At 38.2% G+C, this 20195-nt stretch overlaps 4 protein-coding genes across 7 annotated transcripts; 2 read left to right on the top strand and 2 right to left on the bottom strand.

Moving 5' to 3' along the window:
- Positions 785–8874, top strand: LOC18784618 (lethal(2) giant larvae protein homolog SRO77). Of its 4 annotated transcripts, none has more exons than XM_020556521.1 (25): positions 785–1115; positions 1425–1540; positions 1881–1965; positions 2086–2139; positions 2309–2400; positions 2516–2619; positions 2746–2821; positions 3353–3812; positions 4012–4347; positions 4554–4763; positions 4894–4992; positions 5083–5155; positions 5355–5482; positions 5593–5887; positions 6028–6266; positions 6345–6469; positions 6663–6780; positions 6955–7010; positions 7134–7221; positions 7307–7502; positions 7582–7656; positions 7726–7829; positions 7955–8017; positions 8172–8296; positions 8481–8874. In XM_020556521.1, the coding sequence occupies exons 1-24, from the start codon at positions 1062–1064 to the stop codon at positions 8277–8279; spliced, it is 3354 nt and encodes a 1117-aa protein (XP_020412110.1). In that variant the 5' UTR covers positions 785–1061; the 3' UTR covers positions 8280–8296; positions 8481–8874. The 4 variants fall into 4 exon arrangements, with proteins under 4 accessions (XP_020412110.1, XP_020412107.1, XP_020412108.1 ...); XM_020556518.1 differs by having other exon boundaries at positions 4554–4787; XM_020556519.1 differs by having other exon boundaries at positions 786–1115; positions 4554–4787; positions 7313–7502.
- On the top strand, positions 9228–11868 carry LOC18785351 (omega-3 fatty acid desaturase, chloroplastic). The gene is made up of 8 exons (XM_007217933.2): positions 9228–9957; positions 10111–10200; positions 10314–10380; positions 10517–10609; positions 10707–10892; positions 11009–11089; positions 11193–11330; positions 11430–11868. The coding sequence occupies exons 1-8, from the start codon at positions 9449–9451 to the stop codon at positions 11613–11615; spliced, it is 1350 nt and encodes a 449-aa protein (XP_007217995.1). The 5' UTR covers positions 9228–9448; the 3' UTR covers positions 11616–11868.
- On the bottom strand, positions 12341–14355 carry LOC18786763 (N-(5'-phosphoribosyl)anthranilate isomerase 1, chloroplastic). The gene is made up of 5 exons (XM_020556523.1): positions 14186–14355; positions 13745–13810; positions 13229–13593; positions 12982–13145; positions 12341–12846 (listed from the first exon to the last, which is right to left on the bottom strand). Exons 1-5 carry the CDS (start codon positions 14193–14195, stop codon positions 12621–12623), a joined length of 831 nt encoding a protein of 276 aa, XP_020412112.1. The 5' UTR covers positions 14196–14355; the 3' UTR covers positions 12341–12620.
- LOC18784804 (zinc finger CCCH domain-containing protein 29) lies at positions 16103–19339 on the bottom strand. Its single transcript, XM_007220152.2, has 2 exons — positions 19012–19339; positions 16103–18543 (listed from the first exon to the last, which is right to left on the bottom strand). Exon 2 carries the CDS (start codon positions 18531–18533, stop codon positions 16506–16508), a length of 2028 nt encoding a protein of 675 aa, XP_007220214.1. The 5' UTR covers positions 18534–18543; positions 19012–19339; the 3' UTR covers positions 16103–16505.

Here is a 20195-nt window from a genome sequence, read left to right as displayed (position 1 = left end):
GCTAGCCCCAGTTGGCTTATGCTTATGAGTCTAATCCCATAGACCTTCATGTAATGAGAATATCATTTTTTGATATATTAGGTTAATAGCGCAACGATATGCGGAAAAATTTTCTTACATATGATTATATTATTGGTTGAGATAATCTGCTAATATCGAATACCTCAGCAATCACATTATTGAGCACTTTAATTTAAAGTTTGGCCCCCATTATATTCATCAAGTTTTGGTCTTGTCTCTTTCAGTTTTCCTCGTACAATTAATCTTTTCCCGACACTTTGAATTTGAAGACATACAATCAACAAATGACGTGGATACAATATCCTCTTATTGAATTATTGATTATATTATACTATAATAAAAAAGAGTAAGCATGTTGATCTAAATGCGTTCATACTAAGTAGGAATTGTACAAAAAAATCTGTCATACTTGCATTTGCATAATCCTAAGTTTTAAAATAGATGAAATTCATCATATTATTTGGTGAACAAAACTTAAGCATGAGCATGACTTACTCATAAATTATTAAAATAAACTCAAAAATCATGATTTAAAAAAAAAAAACTTTAAGAAATACAATGCGAAATATTATTTCCCATGCTACATGATATAATTTGATTAGCAGATATCACAAATTTAATGGTTATGATTAGACTATTTATCGTACCAAAAAATACTCATAATTAGCTGATATAATTTGTAAATTAGGATAATACAAAAGATACGGAAAAAATATAAGAGAGAAAGTACTTATGTCATTATCCCGTCATTATTAGGACGGACGCTAAAAGGTAGACATAGTCATGCAAACGCCTTCATCTCAAATCAATCGAGCAAGAATCTTAAAGCATCCGACGGTCAGCGAACCCTCCTCCACCGTCCTATAAACATCCTCTACGTGGCGATGATTGGCGCGCCATCATCGCCGGTCCGTACCACACCTGAAACCAAGAAACCGAACCCAAAACTTTTATTTTTTATTTTTATTTTTTTCGTTAAGCAAAACAGAGGAAGAAATACAAACAGCTGAGGCTCCACCAAACCTCGTCGTTGAATCACTATGTTCGCTAAGCTCTTCAACAAGTCGTCGCCACAAGCAGCTTCACATCCTCGGGTACTCTCTCCATTGCTTTCTCATTGCTAATTTGTTTTTGAGTTTTTTTTTCTTAATCGCGTTTCATTTTGTTAAAAATTGATTGAATTTATCTTTGATTGTTTTGGTGAGAAAATCATTGACGCGCTACAATGGGCGCTGATCGAATTTGAATACTAACTGAATTTTAAGTTTTCACCACTGAAAAAGGAAAAAATTTGAAGGAGAAACAGAGAGCTCACTGTTGATCAAATTGATTGTGTATAAGTGTATTGAAATTGTTGAGCTGAAACATTTTCTGATATACTTTATTGGCATAATGTGCTTCAGAGAAGGGTCAGACAAGCGGATTTGGATCCGCGCGTCACGGTTCACTATGGGATACCATCCACTGCATCCATTCTCGCACTTGATCGCACACAAAGCCTGTTGGCAATTGGAACACTGTGAGTTTTCACAACTATCATGTTATAGATAATGTGTATTTTCTATGTTATAGATGTTCTATGTGTATTATACTTGTCACGAGATTCTCATTACTTCAGTTGTTGATGTATATTTTCTTCACTTTATACCTATTCTCCTGAGGCCTCCAAATTCAAAAGCCAAATTTTGTGGTGCATAAGTGTCATTTCTTCAAAATAGTGGAAGATCCTTAGGCTGATTTCCCAATTTAACAGAAGCTCTCAGTATGCGCATTGTCACGCAAAGTTAACAAGTGGGCATTATATGCAAAAGGAAGGAGTTTCTTAACTTGAAATTGACTTTATTCTGCCCTGAATGCAGGGATGGTAGGATAAAAGTGATAGGTGGTGATAACATCCAAGAGCTTCTTACATCACCGAAGCCGTTGCCTTTTAAAAATTTAGAGGTCAGTAAGTTCAGAATGTTTCCGGAATCTCATAAGTCGACCTGATCTGTGTATAGTTTGACAGAAATTTTCCTTGTTTTTTGTTCCTCTAACAAGTTGGTAGATTGTGTATTTTTTCAGTTCTTACAAAATCAAGGTTTTCTAGCCAGTGTCTCAAGTGAAAATGAAATTCAGGTATTCTTTTTTCTTAAGCCATCCAAACTTGAAATTAAAAACTACATCTGCTACTAGGCACCATCCAATTCATAGAGTTTTTCATCTTGATCCTTATCTTTAATGTTGTGTTTACTGTATTTATATACTAACAATGTAGATTGGTTTAATAGGTTATTGATGTTGGCAGGTTTGGGATTTGGAACAGAGGCGCATAGCTTCTTCTTTACAGTGGGAATGCAATATAACTGCTTTCTCTGTTATTTATGGCACCAATTACATGTACAGCACTTGTAAAATTTATTTCTGTACTGCATCTTTGGTTGACATTCATTGGTTGCAAATGCAAGTTAAAACGTGACAACGGAATATAACATTATACTATCATTACTGCCAGGTACATTGGAAGCGAATATGCAATCGTCTCTGTTCTGAAGTATGATGTTGAAGATGGGAAAATTAAGTTATTGCCATATTATATTACTGCGAATTTCATAGCTGGTAATTGCCAAGGTTCTTGTAATTGGCTGATGCCATATTTTGTTGTAATGCAGACGCCCTGGGGTGTTTCTGTGGTCATATAATCTCCACTATATTCTAATGCTCAATTATTTTCTGATTTTGCAGAAGCAGCTGGAATGTCATTGCCTGATCATCTTTCTGTTGTTGGAGTTCTCCATCAACCCAATTCTTTGGGAAACAGGCAAGATAAATCGTGTGAAAATGCTATGCCTAGATCCTGGTTTTTCATTTCAAAGCATGCATTTGGTTGTCATACGTTTTTCTACCAGTGGCAAAACTTGGTTGATTTTTAAGATTATAATTCTCTGAATCTAAAGCGTATTGACATGATAGGCTGGATGGCCAGATTAGGCGTATAGTTGTTAATTTAGTGTTTTATGAGTAGTCATGGACTCTCTTTGACATTCATCAGATTTTGGGCACGATTGACTATTGGCTAAGTAATTCAAGTAGCAAGAGATGTTCAAACTAGTTCCTAAGTTGAACATATATGTTGGCACACACAAACATATATATATATATATATATATATATATATATATATATGCACATGCATATTCAAGCTATGACCATATATGAATATGCACCTGCATACATGTTACCATTCACATTGATTAAAGATGGATTCATAAATAAAACAAGATATGTCATTTCATATTCTTTTTGTTATTTGTGCTACTTAATGCATTTTGAAGAATGGGTCCTTTTGCAGGCTGCTGGTTGCATATGAAAATGGGTTGATCATTCTCTGGGATGCTTCAGAAGATCGAGTTGTTCTTGTTAGAGGTTCCAAGGACCTAAAAGTGAAGGAAAAAACAGTCACTAGTTCTCCAAAAGACACAAGAAATGAGCTTTCTGATGCTACAGAAGAAAGCAAACAGGTGGAGAAAGAGATAAGCGCTCTTTGTTGGGCATCTGATAATGGGTCAATTCTTGCCGTTGGCTATGTAGATGGTGATATAATGTTTTGGGACTTGTCAACTGCTGCCTCTACCAAGGATCAGAAATCTGAAGAATCAGATAACAATGTTGCAAAGCTTCAGTTATCATCAAGTGATAGAAGACTCCCCATAATTGTTTTGCACTGGTCTGCAAATATGTTACATAAACATCATAGGGGCCAACTCTTTGTCTATGGTGGTGATGAAATTGGGTCTCAAGAAGTTCTGACGGTATGATTTGAATTCAGATGAGCATTTCTACATTTTGTAGTCATGTATATGTTGTTCTTAAGGCCTCAAAAAGGATAGTGCTTTAGTAGTTGAATCGCATTAGTTAAAGACATACTAATTTCAACCCTTTGCAATACTAAACTATTAAGGCCTCGTTTGGTGGCTCGACTTGCATTAATTTGTCTTCTCTCATTCACAGGTTCTAAGCCTTGATTGGTCTTCAGGAATAGAAAGTCTGAAATGCATAAGCCGTACAGACCTTACACTTAATGGTTCATTCGCAGATATGGCTTTATTACCGACTGCTGCTGCAATGGAGAGTAGCAACGCGTTGCTATTCATTTTGACAAATCAGGGACAACTGCAAGTCTATGACAAGGGTTGCTTGTCTGCTTTAATGTCTGAAGAACAGGAAAAGACTGCTGTTCGAGCAGTGCAGTATCCTATGTTCATACCCACTATTGAGCCATACATGACAGTGGCAAAGCTTGCTCTGGTGAATACAGATAAGGAATGCCCATCAGCTCTGTCTGAGGTACTGCACCTTTGTATCACAAGCTATACGTTGTATTTGACTACTGCCATCAACCATCTAGTGACCTAGGCTTTTAAGTTTAATGAGATTGTCTCAGATGGAAAACTACAAGTGGTATATATGCTTGAGTTTCTGATCAAAATTCAACTCCTTTTTATTTTCCTGTTTGCTACATTTATTAACTTTTTATGTCTTTGGTCATTAAGCAAATCTTAGTTGGAAAGATTAATGCGGAGGACACTTCAACGACTGGCGGTACAAAGTGGCCTTTGACTGGTGGTGTTCCCAGCCAGCTTAATGATGCTGAAAATTATCATGTTGAGAGAGTATATGTAGCAGGATACCAAGATGGATCAGTTCGAATATGGGATGTCACATATCCAGCTCTGTCACTTATCTGTGTTCTAGGATCTGAGGTGTTTATGCTGTCACAAACTTTGGTAGTCCTCATAGACATTTATCTGTTAATATTACTTGTTATCATTCAACGGTGTACTTGGGAATAAACTTAAGAAATTCAATTTATCTTGTTTAATGTGAATGAAGGTAAAAGGCATCAGATCCACGGTTGCAAGTGCAACAGTATCAGCATTGGATTTTTGTTCTGTTTCCTTACGATTAGCTGTTGGTGATGAATGTGGTCTGGTAAGGGTTACTTGACCTCGTTGATGCCTTTCCCTTAGGTAATCATGGTTTGATACTTCATTTATTTTATTCTTGTTTGAATTTATGTAGGTTCGTCTGTATAAGATCATAGGGGGTTCAGACGGGACAAGATTGCACTTTGTGACAACAACTGAGAAGGAAGGTTGGGCTACATACATACTTATTAACTGCATACAAATGTCTCTAGATATTCCTTTTAAATGGCAGAAAGCTTTTATATGTATAGATTTTCTTGACATCAATTGCGCACACAAAGCAGGATGCAAGGTGTTGGTGTACCTCACTGGTTTTAAATTTTATGTAGCAGTTTCATTTTTCTAATAAGAGCGTGTTGGTTTCAGTACATGATTTACAACAAGGGAAGGGGCCTCAGTGCATGGCCGTGTTTTCTATTCTTGATTCTCCTATATGCATCCTACAATTTGCAAATTTTGGAGGCAGACTTGCTGTGGGATTTGAATGTGGCCGGGTGAGAACCATCTTTTAAATTTTATTATTCTACAGTTGTGTTCTTAGATTCAGATGTTAATTGCAAATTAATAAACTTCAAGGATTCATTTTTTCGATTTCATAATACAGGTTGCCATGCTTGATATTAGTACATTGTCAGTTTTGTTTCTTACAGACAGTGTATCCAACTCAAGTTCCCCAGTGATCTGTCTGGCTATGAAATCATTTTCAGATACTAGTAGCTCATTACAGAGTCCAGAGGACTCTGAGTCCAAGAATTTGGGTGATCCAGGAAATGGATTGACATTCATTATGACCAGAAATGGACATATTGTTGTTATTGACAGTTCCTCTGGCAATATGATTAGCTCTTGGCCAATGCATTCACAAAAGGAGTCTACTGCAGTTTCAATGCACATTATTGGTGAGCATTCTCAATTGAAACATAAGATTTTGCTTCTGTTTTTGTTCTGTTTGTTTAGTTCTTTTTTCTTTTTTTGGGGAGGGGGTGTTATGCTAGAAGAAAAACGTAGATTTGGCTTTCTGAGAACTGTATGTATGCAGAGGATGGCGATGTTTTATGCGATGTGTTGAGTGAAAAACATTCGTTGGAAGTATCTCCAAGGAATGAAGCAAAAAGCGATCGTGCACAAACCAGTGCTGACTCTGGAAGTACACAGCTTGATGTTGAACCGGACACCTCCAGAGAAACTGCATATTTTGCGCAGAGATTATTGAACGTATCTGTTTTACTTTGTTGTGAGAACACATTACAGTTGTGCTCATTGAAGTCTGTTCTTGAGGTGCCTTTATGCTCTAATTTTGATTTTGAACATTTCCATATCTCTCTTTACTAATAAGTGAAACACCCTTAATTCTAGGGTGACGGTAACTCCACTCAAGAGGTCGATCTTGTAAAACCATGTTGTTGGACTACAGTCTTCAAGAAAGATGGGAAAGATGGTGGACTGATTGTATTCTATCAAACAGGAGTCTTTGAAATAAGGTGGAACACATCACACTTTTTTCTCTGATTTTTGCTGTGATATATTCATTTTGATCACTGAATAAATATGCTATGTGGGGAAATTTTATGCATTTGGCACGAATTTGTTTGATCATTTTATTTGAACCAAATTGTATCATAAATGATTCAAGTAATAGTTGTTCAATGGAAAATGAGGCCATCCTTTGAACAGGTCTTTGCCAAATCTTGAAGTGGTGGGAGAATTGTCATTAATGTCAATTCTAAGATGGAACTTCAAGACCAACATGGACAAGACAATATGTTCCTCTGATCATGGGCAAATTATTCTGGTCAGTTTTCTTTCTTCATTTTGTACATGCATGTGTTATTTTGTCTCCCAAATCTTTAACAGATTCAGAAAGCAACCAGCCTCCTAGCGGTAGGCGCACTTGTATTATGCACCTTCAAGTTGTAGCTTTGTGTTGCACTCTCTAACCTTCAAAGTTCTTTTTTTATCATTTTAGGTAAATGGGTGTGAATTAGCTTTTCTATCTCTTTTGTCCGATGAAAATGAATTCAGGTCTCTCCCTCCCTCCCTCTCTTTGTGTTGTGTGCATGCACGGTCACTAAACTTTAAATAATTTCATTGACAAGTCAAAACACATACAAATCAAACCTTCTAATGGATTTTTGGCTGGCTTAGGATTCCGGGGTCGTTGCCTTGTCTTCATGATAAAGTGATTGCAGCTGCTACAGATGTCATCGCCAGTTTATCTCTTAACCAGAAACAGGTTGCAGTGTGTTATTTCAAACTCCATTGTCATTCTTTGATTTATTTATTTATTTATTTTGCTTGCTGAACCTGAACATGTTTAGCAACAGGTTAGTGTCCCTGGGATTTTAGGTGGTATCATTAAGGGCTTAAAAGCTGGTAAAATGGAGCAAAGCATGGACGCAACTGCAAATCATGAGAACTTTTGTCAAACTTTAGAGAACTTATTTTCAAGTCCTCCATTCTTGAAACCTTCCACAGCTGTGAAGGATGACCAAAAAATTCTGGAACTTAATATAGGTTAACTATCTTTTGTTTCAATCATCCTTCCGTCTACCTCCCTTCTCATTTTGATTGTAATCTAAATGTTTTGGTGCAGATGATCTTGTAATTAATGAACCTGTTGCTATCTCATCTTCATCTTCATTCGAAAAGAACAAGAATGAAAAGAAAGGTAAATATATTTTGTTTTCTAGGTCGACGAATTTTGAGTGCTCTTGATGTTCCCATGTTTACTTCACAGACAAGGGAACAGAGAAGGCGAGATTATTTGAAGGCGCAGCTAGTGACACAAAACCAAAAATGAGGACAGCTGAAGAAATCAAGGCTAAATACAGAGATACTGGGGTAATTCACGAAATTTTCCATAAAAGAAAAAATTAATTAAATAGTGAATATCCCTTGTAAACGCTTAACCTGAAGAGACTCAGTATTTGTAATGGAGATTTGACTGACATGGCCGGTGGTTACAGGATGTCGCTGCAGCGGCAGCACATGCAAGAGATAAGCTTGCAGAACGTCAAGAGAAACTTGAGGTCTGGTTTTTTATTGTTTGATGTCTCAGATCATACGATGCATTCATATTCCATATCAATACATTCAGAATTTGTGCATTGTGTAGTTTATTTTCCAACATTAAGCAGGTCATGATTCATCTGCTGATGAGCGTGTCTTGTTTGCATGTATCAGAAGCTCAGCCAAAACTCAGAAGAACTGCGAAGCGGAGCAGAGGACTTCGCATCAATGGCAAAAGAACTCGCCAAAAGAATGGAAAACCGTAAATGGTGGCACATTTAGTGTCATTTAAAAGAAAGGTACCCCAAATGAGCGTGTCCTGTCCATAAGTGGCCTTTCTTGAAGTATCTACTGTGCATTTCATTTATGTTTTTGCTAACATTCTTTCTGCTTACCAAACTAGCTTCCTTAAATATTTGGGTTTGATTTGGTTTGGTTTTCTTGAATGAAATACTCATACTCTTCTGGTCTTTGATTGATCAGATTCTTCCGACCAAAACGAGTAACGACTCAACAAGTGGGAGAAATTCATAGAGAACAATTGCATGGACCACGTGCGGCTGAATTGAACCATTTGGTTTCCAAGATTGATTTGGTCAGCATTTGGGTCCGTTGTCCATGTTTTTCTCACTGAACAGAACAGAAGTAGCAGCTTCAATTATAATATTAGGACGGTTGGTTGACTGAAGCCACCATGTGAAAAATTGGGTCGGTGTCCCCGCCATAAAAACCTTTTCCCCAAAAATATCAGGCAACCAATGTTCATATTGTTGATGGGTCACAGTCCAATCAACAGTTTAAAAAACAAAACAAAAAACTTGTGCTTCAATAGTTAGGCCTGTGAAATAAAAGGGAAAGAAAAATTAACTGGAGCCAATCTGATGAAGCCGACCTGAGGTGAAAAATGAAAACCAAAATAATTACCAGGAAAAAAAAAAAATACCAACCCTGAAAATTGATTGACTTTCAATGGTACAATACAAGCGCAACAACGACTTTGACAGAGACCAAAAGAAAAACACAAAATTTGACCATGTCCGTACCCGCCTAATTTTGCATTTGGTTGGACCCGCTAACCATAGTTACATGGTCTAATTGAACTTTGTTTCTTTTGGCTGCAATTGAAAGTTGCTTTTATTTTATTTTATTTTATTTCTCTTCTACGCGCACCAAGATCCATATATAAACAAATCAAAGTCTTCAAACTAACTGAGCTAGGCAAAGGCTTTATCATTTAGCAGCGGAGAGAGGAACGGTTGCAAAATACGATAGAGAGAGGACAAACAACAAGAAGCCCAAGTTGTTGGACGTGGAGGAGAGAGGCCCTTGTGTTATCTCCTCATTCTCTCTTTTCTTTTTATGGTCGCCTAGTTCACAGCTTCATAATATCTCAAGCCTGCTTGAGACACCCAAAGCTCAAATCTTTTTTGTATTTGCTGCATCTGGGTCTCATGGCAAGTTGGGTTCTCTCAGAATGTGGCCTAAAACCTCTCCCTAGAGTCTACCCTCAAGCTAGGAACGGCCTAACATCAAAGACCGCCATTTTTGCCAATGCTAGGCCATTACCAGTCTGCAAAAGCAATATTTTTGGCTCTTCTTTGAGGGCCTCGAATGGGATTCGAGGGACAAATTGGGCACTGAATGTGAGTGCTCCATTGAGGGTTCCATCTGTGGATGGAGGAGATAATGGAAGAGTGAGTGTCAATGGGGTTGAAGATGGTAGTGATTTCGACCCTGGTGCTCCACCTCCTTTTAATTTGGCTGATATTAGAGCAGCCATTCCAAAGCATTTGTGGGTTAAAGACCCCTGGAGATCCATGAGCTACGTTGTGAGAGATGTTGCTGTGGTTCTTGGGTTGGCGGCTGTTGCAGCCTACTTTAACAATTGGGTTGTTTGGCCTCTTTACTGGTTTGCTCAGGGGACCATGTTCTGGGCTCTCTTTGTTCTTGGCCATGACTGGTAAATAAAGCTGATTTCCTCTATAATATATTGAATTGCCAATTTTCAAACCTTTTTTGTTATTGAGGATTTGGCTTCTTCCTTGGTCATGGAATTGTTGGCAGTTTTCGATAAGCTAATTGATGTGAATTGTTTGTTGTTTTGTTTGTGCAGTGGTCATGGAAGTTTCTCTAATAACCCAAAGTTAAATAGCGTGGTGGGTCATTTACTTCATTCTTCAATCCTTGTCCCATACCATGGATGGTTAGTATTTCTGAAAATCCTGTTCACTCCTGAATAAGCTATTCTGTTTTTGAGACAATATACAATTTTAAACATATTATCTAACATAATAATACGTGCCATTACTATCACAGGAGAATAAGTCACAGAACTCATCATCAGAACCATGGACATGTAGAAAATGATGAGTCTTGGCATCCGGTGAGTTTCTATTCATGGTTATCTCTCTGTTTTTTTTAATGAGGACAGCAAATTGGTCACCTTGTAGAAAATATAAGTTTTCTCTTTTCAGTCATTCAGTCATTGAATTAGTCATATCCATCATCTGATTTTGCAGTTATCTGAGAAAGTTTACAAGACTTTGGATAAGGCTACTCAAATGTTGAGGTTCACCTTGCCATTCCCTATGCTTGCTTACCCTTTCTATCTGGTGAGCCTTCTGTCTTGCTTCTTAGTTATTTACATAATTTAATGAGCTTGGGGATTTATTTTTCTGATTCGGTACATGATGCTGATTTCAATCACAGTGGGGTCGAAGTCCCGGAAAGAGTGGCTCTCATTTTGATCCAAACAGCGACTTGTTTGTCCCAAATGAAAGGAAAGATATCATTACCTCCACTGCCTGTTGGACAGCAATGGCTGGGCTGCTAGTCGGTCTGTCTTTCGTAATGGGTCCTGTCCAAATGCTTAAGCTCTATGGCGTTCCATACTGGGTATGTTCTATTTCTTTATGCTTGATGTGCTTCTACATCATTGGCAGAAAACCAAAATCTATACCAATAGGACTTCATTCTCACATTTATTTCTTTGGATTTGCGTTCAAATGCAGTTGTTCGTCATGTGGTTGGACTTGGTCACTTACTTGCATCACCATGGCCATGAGGACAAACTCCCATGGTATCGTGGAAAGGTAAAGTGTTCAACTTATCACCTATACAATACAAGAAATCTCAATGCTTTAGCACTTATTGAACTGTATAAGGCTAATGTTTGGTTCTGCATTTATCAAACAGGAATGGAGTTATCTAAGAGGAGGATTGACAACCCTTGATCGAGACTACGGATTGATCAACAACATCCATCATGACATTGGAACCCATGTCATACATCACCTGTTCCCTCAAATTCCACACTATAACTTAGTAGAAGCAGTGAGTACCACTTATGCCTAAACACCATTTGGCTGAAAAATATTAATTCAATTCTGTACACCATTTTCATTTGGTTCTTGTTCATATTAATCGTTTCAGACGGAGGCAGCTAAGCCTGTGCTTGGGAAGTACTACAGAGAGCCAAAGAAATCTGGGCCTCTCCCACTTCACTTATTGGGAGTTCTTATAAGAAGCATGAAACGTGATCATTACGTCAGTGATACTGGGGATGTTGTATATTATCAAACTGATAAGAAACTTCCTGGGTCTGTGACATCAGAATGAAGTTGCCAAGTTGTTGTGAAGTTGAAGTTTTCAGGCACAACAATTGAAGCGTACCAAAGCTTTTTAACTTCTTTGTGACCAGTTGTTTTTAACTACCAACAATTTTCCAGCTTTGTATTAATACTGTATGGGCAGCCATTCTTTCCTCACCCTGTATTAGGATAAGAGGTACCTCGCATGCATAATTGCAGGCTGCTAAATTGTAACGCGGGCATTTATAGTGAAAGTATATGATTTAGTTCTGAAAGAAAAACCTCTCTCTCTCTCTCTCTCTCTCTCTCTCTCTCTCTCTCTCTCTCTCTCTCTCGCGTGTGAGGTGTGCATCCATACGTTTTTGTGGCAAGTTGGGCTGCAAGGAATGATAATGTTTAGATATTTTGATCCAAAAGAGAAGATAGCATTTAGACTATGGATTTTGAAGTCGTGCCTGTGCCACATCTCCAAAGAGAAACACAGGGGAGGGGACCACTTTCCTAGAACCAAAGTCATTGTATTTCCTTTATGAAAAGTGGCCAGTCCAAATTTTGTAAACATTATGGTAATTACAGGTGTTTGATGTTTCTACGTGAAGAGAAAAAACGGCAATACATTTTGTCAATTAGCCCTAGTTTCATCCCAGCATCAGTTGGCCAATTGAATTCGACTGCTTCATAAGCAGCTTTAATTGCACTGCTTGTTTTTAGTGGATAAAGGTAACGCAGAGTTGAAATAATTGACAAAGTGTGTCCAATAGAAAACAACCACCTGTAATTCTTATTTTTTGGTACCAAGAACGAGCCACAATGCTTAACCAATCAAAAAAGAACAATATTATCAGACCACTTGCATTTTGGTCCTCTCTCTTTTTTTCTCTCTTTATTTGATATCTTCTCAACGAACAATACAGAAGGCCCAAAACGTTGCCCTTACATAACAAATTAAATGGATACAATGAACCCCATAGTGACAGATTTATATCAAGCTGATTGAGTCTTGAAAATTTGAACCATTTCCTCTCAGATTCAGTCAGTAGTTTACTGAATGTACTGCACTCATGAAGGAAGATATTTGCAATTCGTCCTTCTGGATGCCATCCGGGCCGCAAATGCCACTGCTAACATCAATTCCTTGAGGTTTGAGGGTAGAAAGAGCCTCACAAGCATTCTCAGGCTTTATCCCTCCTGCCAAGAGCCACCCATGTTTGCTTCTAATATTTGGTAGCTTAAACTGGCTCCAATCGAATCCCTTACCGCTGCAGGCATTTCAGAGTGAAGTGAATCAAAACAAGTTTATATGATATTATACATTTAAACTGTCATTCAGACAATTGCTAATATGAATTGACATGCATAAAAGAAGACGATGTTTACGAATTAAATTTCCTTACCTACCACCCTTTGCACTATCTACAAGAACCCAATCAACCAGAGAACACTGCTCAGCAGAAATCTGGTTAAGAAGAGTTCCATCTTCATTAGCATGAAGAACGTATATTATACGGTGATCTTGGGCTAATACTGGAAAAGCTGCTCGGGAACCATCTCCATGAAGCTGCAGAACCACAAAAGCATTACAGGTTTTTGTTACTTACAATGCAGCATGTGCAAGCTAATCACGAGACAAAATGTTTATACCTGAACAAGTTCAAGGTCTGATGCATCAGCGGCTCTTAATATTGTGTCTGCATCATCATCCACAAACACCCCAACAGGCTGTGCCCCATAATCTCTTGCAACTCTTGAAATCTCCTTGGCAACAGATAGTGAAACAGAGCGTTTAGAGTTGGGCCAAATGATCATCCCAATAAAATCAGCACCAGCTTCTGCTGCCATAGCTGCATCTCTAGCAGATGTAATGCCACACATCTTAACCAAAGGTCCATTCTTTTTACGTTCCTCGGGCTTATAGGAGACATCTTCTGCCTTGATAGCTCTGCAAGTAATCGTTTTCTTTCTATGCAATTTGGCACTTGAAAAGCACAATGGGTCCTGTTTTAAACCTACAAATACATAACAACGTTTCGAAATGTTTAATCATGTATAGGGGGAATGATTTAGATTAACATCTACTCATCTTGGATATGTCATGCAAACAAACACAGGATTGAGTTAACATAAGCTCTAGTCTAATGATAATTTTAGTCGAAATACCAGGAATTTGCCTTGTGTGACAGATTCTGACTACGTCAGGCTGAAAGTGGCTTCCAGTAGTTAATCCTGAAAACAAAGACAATAATAATAAAACTCAATAATCCAATGCCAAGAATGTTTCATATTTCCACTGGATTACACACAATGTATGAAATTATTCAATTGAAATGATGGTGGCAAAGAATTGATATTCTCCATGAATCCCAATCTTCTACAATCATTTAACAAAACCAATCTCGACTTCAATGTAAGAAACAATGCTTTCCTTCAAAATCTACAAAATCTACACATATCAACCAAACTTATTCACAATGTCTTCTGTCAGAAAAACATACAACATCATACTCGTATTCACATTCACAAAAGCATCTCTTTGGGGCAATTCGCCGAACAGTTTGAAAGCACTTCTACTAATCACATACGCAGAATCAAAAGGCAAACCTGTAAGCATATTTTCTCCCACAAATAGCGAAGAAATGAACACAGGAACAACGTTGAAACGCAGCGAAGCGAACCTCCAACCAGTTTGTGCAAAGTTCCGTACGAAGGGCACGACGCTTGTGCAAGGCGGCAATAAGGCTACTCTTTTAGTTTTTTTAATGGGTTGGGTTGGGGGTTGGTAGCCAAAAACGGAAAGCGTGAGGTGTGGGCCGGATGACTACAATTGTGGCCCAAAATTTAGTTTTCATCAACCCAACATAATGAGCTTGTAATTTTTGACCCGAAACCCACAAGTCCTTTTATTTTATTTTTTAAAAAATTAATTCTGTTTTGGCCGGCCTAATATTTTAAGAGTTTTGGCATAATGCAATTTGAAAGTTGTTCTTCTCTAGCATTATTAAAAGAATACAGGTTACAACCACTAGTTTAGTGGTTTAGAATAATTGTTCTTTCATGAAAGGTTTTGAGTTCAAGTTATAATATCTGTGTACTGTGTATGAATTGTTCTTCTTTATAAGAAAATAAAGGTTATCAGGTTCGAATCTCCATTACATCTTAGTTATGTGTGTGAAAGAAACCCCCTCCTTTCCCTATAGGTTAAACTATCACTTGTACTAGAAGAAAGGAAAAAAAAAATACAGGCAAAGTTATTCTCAAAAAACAAAAATACATGGTTTAGGGAGAAGGATCAATGGGGTCTAGCCTAGTAAAAAATGACATTGTCTTGCAAACCACTGGTCTCCAGTTCGAATTATCGTGACATCTTTGTAGTGTGTGATAAACCTCATCTCCTTATAGTTTATACTATTATTTATATTTTTTATAATATAAAAAAACATGATTACTCATAGCAACTGGTTACTATTAGTGAAAAACACATTGAAAATCAAACTATAAAAGAGCTGTTTATTATCAAATGTTTAATGTTGGGTGGAATAACAGTTAGATTCGGGATTTTTTTTCTTTAAGATAATACTTAAAGCGTTTTTCATTATAAAATAAAATTGAGGAATTTATAAAAAGAAAACAATAAAACAAAAAAGAAGTGGGCGTCTCTCATCCTCCTTCCTAGTACTACCTCACAATGAAGAAAAGTTGGAGGAAGCTTCATTTATTGGACTTTGGGACACTTTATTTTTGTTTGGTTGAGAAAAAAACTCATGGGCGGCTGGACCAGAAAACCCAAAAGCTTCTTTGCAAGGACAAACGTCAAAAGCTGGGGGCCCACACTCCATTTGCTTCCAATTCCATTATAAACAAAGGCAGATTGCTGCATCTTTCTTTCCTGGCACTGAGACACTCCAGCAAGGATGTGTTGATGTTAGCTTTCCATAACCATGGTCTACATCTCTGTTGCAGAAAAGACTACCCAACTTCCATTAATAGACAAAGTGCTTAAGTGCAACCAATTAAATCTTTTGATTATGCTGTTTGGCCTACATGATATTAGGATAATGTTTGTGCTAACCAACATAGCTCGTTGTACATAGTCATTGATGATTCATAGCGCAGTGTCTTTCTTCTTTTTTTTCCTTTTTTTTTAAAAAAAAAGAGAGGAAGGAACTGAACACAATACTTGTTCGAGCGTAAAGATAAATGCTTTAAACCTTGTTCAAGTGTAAAGATAAATGCTTTCAACCGCTTTAGTTATTAAGCCTTGTATAAAATGCAAGTGTCTTTAATTGGTCTCTAAAATGGAATTGGAGCTAGCTAGGTTTGAATCTGATATTGGCAATGAACTATCTACTATCTAGGCATCCTTGGAATTTTATGAATCAGAATACTCTGGTGGACAAAGTAACCAAGAAACCAAGAACATCTAAAGAAGCAAGAATGTCAAAGATCATCAGGAAATTGTTCAACAGAGACCTACGTAGATGGAGCACAACAATTTGACAGAACAAATAACACAAACCATGGATGAACTTCAAATGAATTAATTGATAGATTACAAGTTTACAACACAGAAACTTTCATTTTCCGTATGAGTTGCAAGATTTGATCAGATTAAATAAGAATACATTCCTGCCACTGATGCATTTATCATCTCTGTGGAGTACTAGTAATTAACATCTCCCAGATGGAGAGATAAATAAATAAATAAATACAATATAATGAAAAAATATAGCAGCTTCCTTCTATCTGATTTCTCCTAACTTGATCTCCCTTTATCCTGCCCGGAACTTCAGGGCCTTGATTGAATTGAATCGGTTTGGTGTAGCTTCCCCTTTCTTAAATTACAACTACAATTTTATCGAATACTAATAAAAACTCGGAAGTATCAACTTCTTCAGGAGAAGCTAGGAGCCAGACTTGTTGCTTATGCCCTCTGCTCCTGTTCTATGTACATCTGCTCCGCCCATGGGGGAAGCATTTCATGAACCCCCTTATTGAGGTGATGGTACTTCTGCTCAGACCTCTCAGAAGAAACATCTCTAACCAGGGAATTGACCCAAGAGACATCTGGCTCACCAACAGCTGATGGCATAAAGGTGGCTGGTGTTCCAGCATTGTTGCTTCGGAACCCAAAAGAAGCAGACTTCTTCAGCTTGTTCAGCTCATCTCCTTGAATTCCCCAATCCAATTTCCCACCAGGTGAGCCCCAATCTGAAGACTGCATCATGGTGGAAGAATTAGCAGGGGCAGTGAGCCCATGAGGATGGCTCATTGCTCCACGGTCAATAAAACTGTGACTTCGCTGTGCAAATGCAGCAGACCTGGAATTCATAACTGCTGCTGCAAGAGCCCCAGGTGAGTCAAGCCCAAATGAGGAGGGCTTCCTCACCGGAGAGGATGACAAGTTAGTTGGGTAGCTTGATCGAAGTTGGTTCATGTTTTGGCGAATCTGATGCGCAGAAGATTGTAACTGGGTTGGTGTTGAAGGCTTTAGAGAAACTCCCTGCAATTGAGACAATAAAGAAGGATCGAAGGATCCAAAAGCATCGTCAAGGTTAGTTGGCTTCAGTTCTCCGATCCTGCTGAAATCGTTATTGTAGCATTTTGGCGAGGAGAGACGAGATATCTCATCCCACAACTGCTGTTGCTGCTGCTGTTGATGTTGATGTTTCTGTTGTTGGCTAGAATGACTATCCAGTCCTAGCAATTCCATCTCCAAGTCCAAATCTCTGGCACTCAAAGCACTCTTTAGCCTGCTGCCTGGAAGCTGCAAGGCAGGTGGAGTGAGGTTAAGTTTGTTCTGCCACAAAGCTCCATTCTTGGGAGATGAAGAGGTTGCCAATGGAGACATGGGCGGTGTGGACGTGGTAGGCTGAGACATAGGTGATGAACCAAGAGCTAATGGGCTGGCCATATCTGCGGCGCTCACTGACATAGACCTTGGTGAAGGCATGGCTGAACCCGTGGAAGCATACACTGGGCGTAATTCTTCAGGTCTGTGAGCAAAGAAGCACACTTTCCTTGTGCACCCTGTTTCATCCTTGCAAAGCCGGGTTCGATATTGGGCAGGATGAAGCCAGGACTCAAAAACACCATGAGCATACTCACAGACATCTCCCTTCTGGCACGACCCTTTGCGGAACTCAGGGCAGGGTACACAGCTATATGGGTACTTTCTTGGGTCTCTCCTCCTTGCATTCTCACCTGGATGAACGAAAGGGCATTCAGTCCAGTCATGAGAGTAGGCCCTCGAGCACGGCTTCACCTTGAAAGTGTACATTCTGAACTCATCTGTACCATATATCCCATTGTTGATATCAGGCAATGAAATATCAATAGGATATTCTTTCTTCTCGCTTCCGTCTTTTGACAGCTGAGGGCTTGGAAACTTCTGTTGGTCTCCCTCTTGGTTAGCAATCTGATCACTTTCCATCACTGACATATCACCTTTCAACAGCATCTCCATGGTCTTTCTTCTTGAACTGCAAGGTGACTTCAAAGCAGGGGCAATCAAGTCAATAGGCTTATTCCCATTGGCATTGACGCAATTAGCATCAGCTGATGCATCAAGCAAGAGCTTGACAACCTCAAGTGAAGCGGTGGAACCGCCAGCAGTGGCACAGTGAAGGGCAGTGACCTTATCTGAACCACAAGACCTATTGACATCAGCCTTACCAGACTGAATAATATACTTCAAAACCTTGGTGCTACCGAACATGGCAGCGATCATAAGCGGTGTCCTCTCTTCGAACCCCATCTTCTTTGACCCAATTCTTCTACCATACCAAAAGCCAGCCTCGTCAACATGGAAACCTTTCTCTTGTACTTCGCTTCTGAAAGCATCAAGATTGTCTGAGGCAGACAATTCAACCAAAACCGAATTCTGCTTAGGAAATCCGCTTTCCATGGTGAAATTGGAGGGGCTAAGCTTATCCTTGGAACCCTTGCACATATCCTAAAGCCTGCATCATTATAAAACAAAAATTCAATATACCACTCAATTTAAACTATCTGCAGCTGCTCGCTTATATGTAAAGTGGTCTACTTCATCTAATTTATAAATAAATGAATAAGAACTTCCATAACTGCATAATTATTGAATCTAAGATTTACATAAATTGAACAAGAGAGAGAATTCAACCCGCCTCCACGGAAACAACCCAAAACTACATCTTGAAAACTATAGGTTTTTAATTGAGATGAGCTTTACATATCCCACAAATCATCACAAAACTTTGATTTGGAAATAATAATATTTTTTAAAACCCCAGATCCAAAGTATCAAACTTTAACCCAAATAACTCAAATCCCAGAAATCTTTCAAAGACCCATTGAAAAAATCATAGAAAACAAAAGGGTATCACAAAATTCAATCAAGATTTAAGGTTCTAGGAAACTCAAACAATCAAACCCAGAAGCTTTTTTCTCACCTTTAAGTCGTCAATAAGTCGTCAGAGGCACGCAGTGAGAGAGAGAGAGAGAGAGAGAGAGAGTTGGAGGAGCGTTGAGTATTTGTTGTTAGAAAGCAAAATGGTTTGGGGACCTCGAGTGTGAGGAGGTTGAGGTATGAGGAGGGAGGCAGGGGCTTTATATTCTTCCTTGCTGTGCCTGTGGCTCGAGGAAGAAGGCAGGAAAGTGTGACTTTTCTTCTTTCTCAGCGCCTTCTTTCTCCTCTCCTTTGTATGGAATTTGGTCAAAGTCAAACCTTCAAAGCGAGGGCCACTTCTTTATGACCATCCTATCAGCGGGAGGATATCTCCTAAATGAAACTCAAATTCAAATTCAGCTTAAATGCAAAGAAGATAGACTGACTGAGCCCACTCACCTACACCTCCTTCGCTTAGGATTTGCTAAGCCCCAAGTGGCGTTGTCCGCCACGTGTGCTTGTGTTTCATGTTTAATGGTTTCCTTAATCTGCTTCGCGCCTGTGCACGTTGCTACAATCTCCTGCCCTCTCTCGGAGAACATCACTTTTGAAAAGGAAATTATTATACTTCTCACTTATTTACTCTATTTTTCCATTCTTTCTTTTTCTTTTTCTCTTTTTGGTTTCCTTAATATTATGAAATCTTACTTTAAATGGTCAGGAAAGAAAATCTTACTTTAGATGGGAAATTTGAAAACAATAATACAACTTTTTCATTGCTTATTTTGCATAATTGCATTAACGTTTAAAAGAGATACTTTTTCAAAAACTTAATGGCATGCGACACCACCTATTATATCTTTTTGAAACTTTTTTCGTGTGGTGTGGGGGGAATTTATTAACAACTTGAGTGTCTTTGGAAAGATTCATACTCTAATTATTGATTCCGCAAAAGTATACTTGTTATTATATCTAATTGATAATTTTTTCATAATGACTTTGTGAGGATGATAATACAATATTGACTTCATCATGTCAAACGTTGTGATCAATACAACACGACATCATAGCAAAAATCTTGATATGAACTTGTTGGTGGTATATTTAGCCAAACGATCGATCGCAATTCATATAGCGAAGCTAAATAGTAAACGAAAATGCATTTATAATACTTTAATACCTGAGAAACCTAAAATGCATATCTAAAGACTAAAGAGAAGCTCATTCCAACAAAGGCAACTAATACAC

Source organism: Prunus persica, chromosome G2 (assembly GCF_000346465.2).
Source record: "Prunus persica cultivar Lovell chromosome G2, Prunus_persica_NCBIv2, whole genome shotgun sequence".
Taxonomy (NCBI): Eukaryota; Viridiplantae; Streptophyta; class Magnoliopsida; order Rosales; family Rosaceae; genus Prunus; species Prunus persica.
This window is presented reverse-complemented; position numbering and strand designations above follow the sequence as displayed.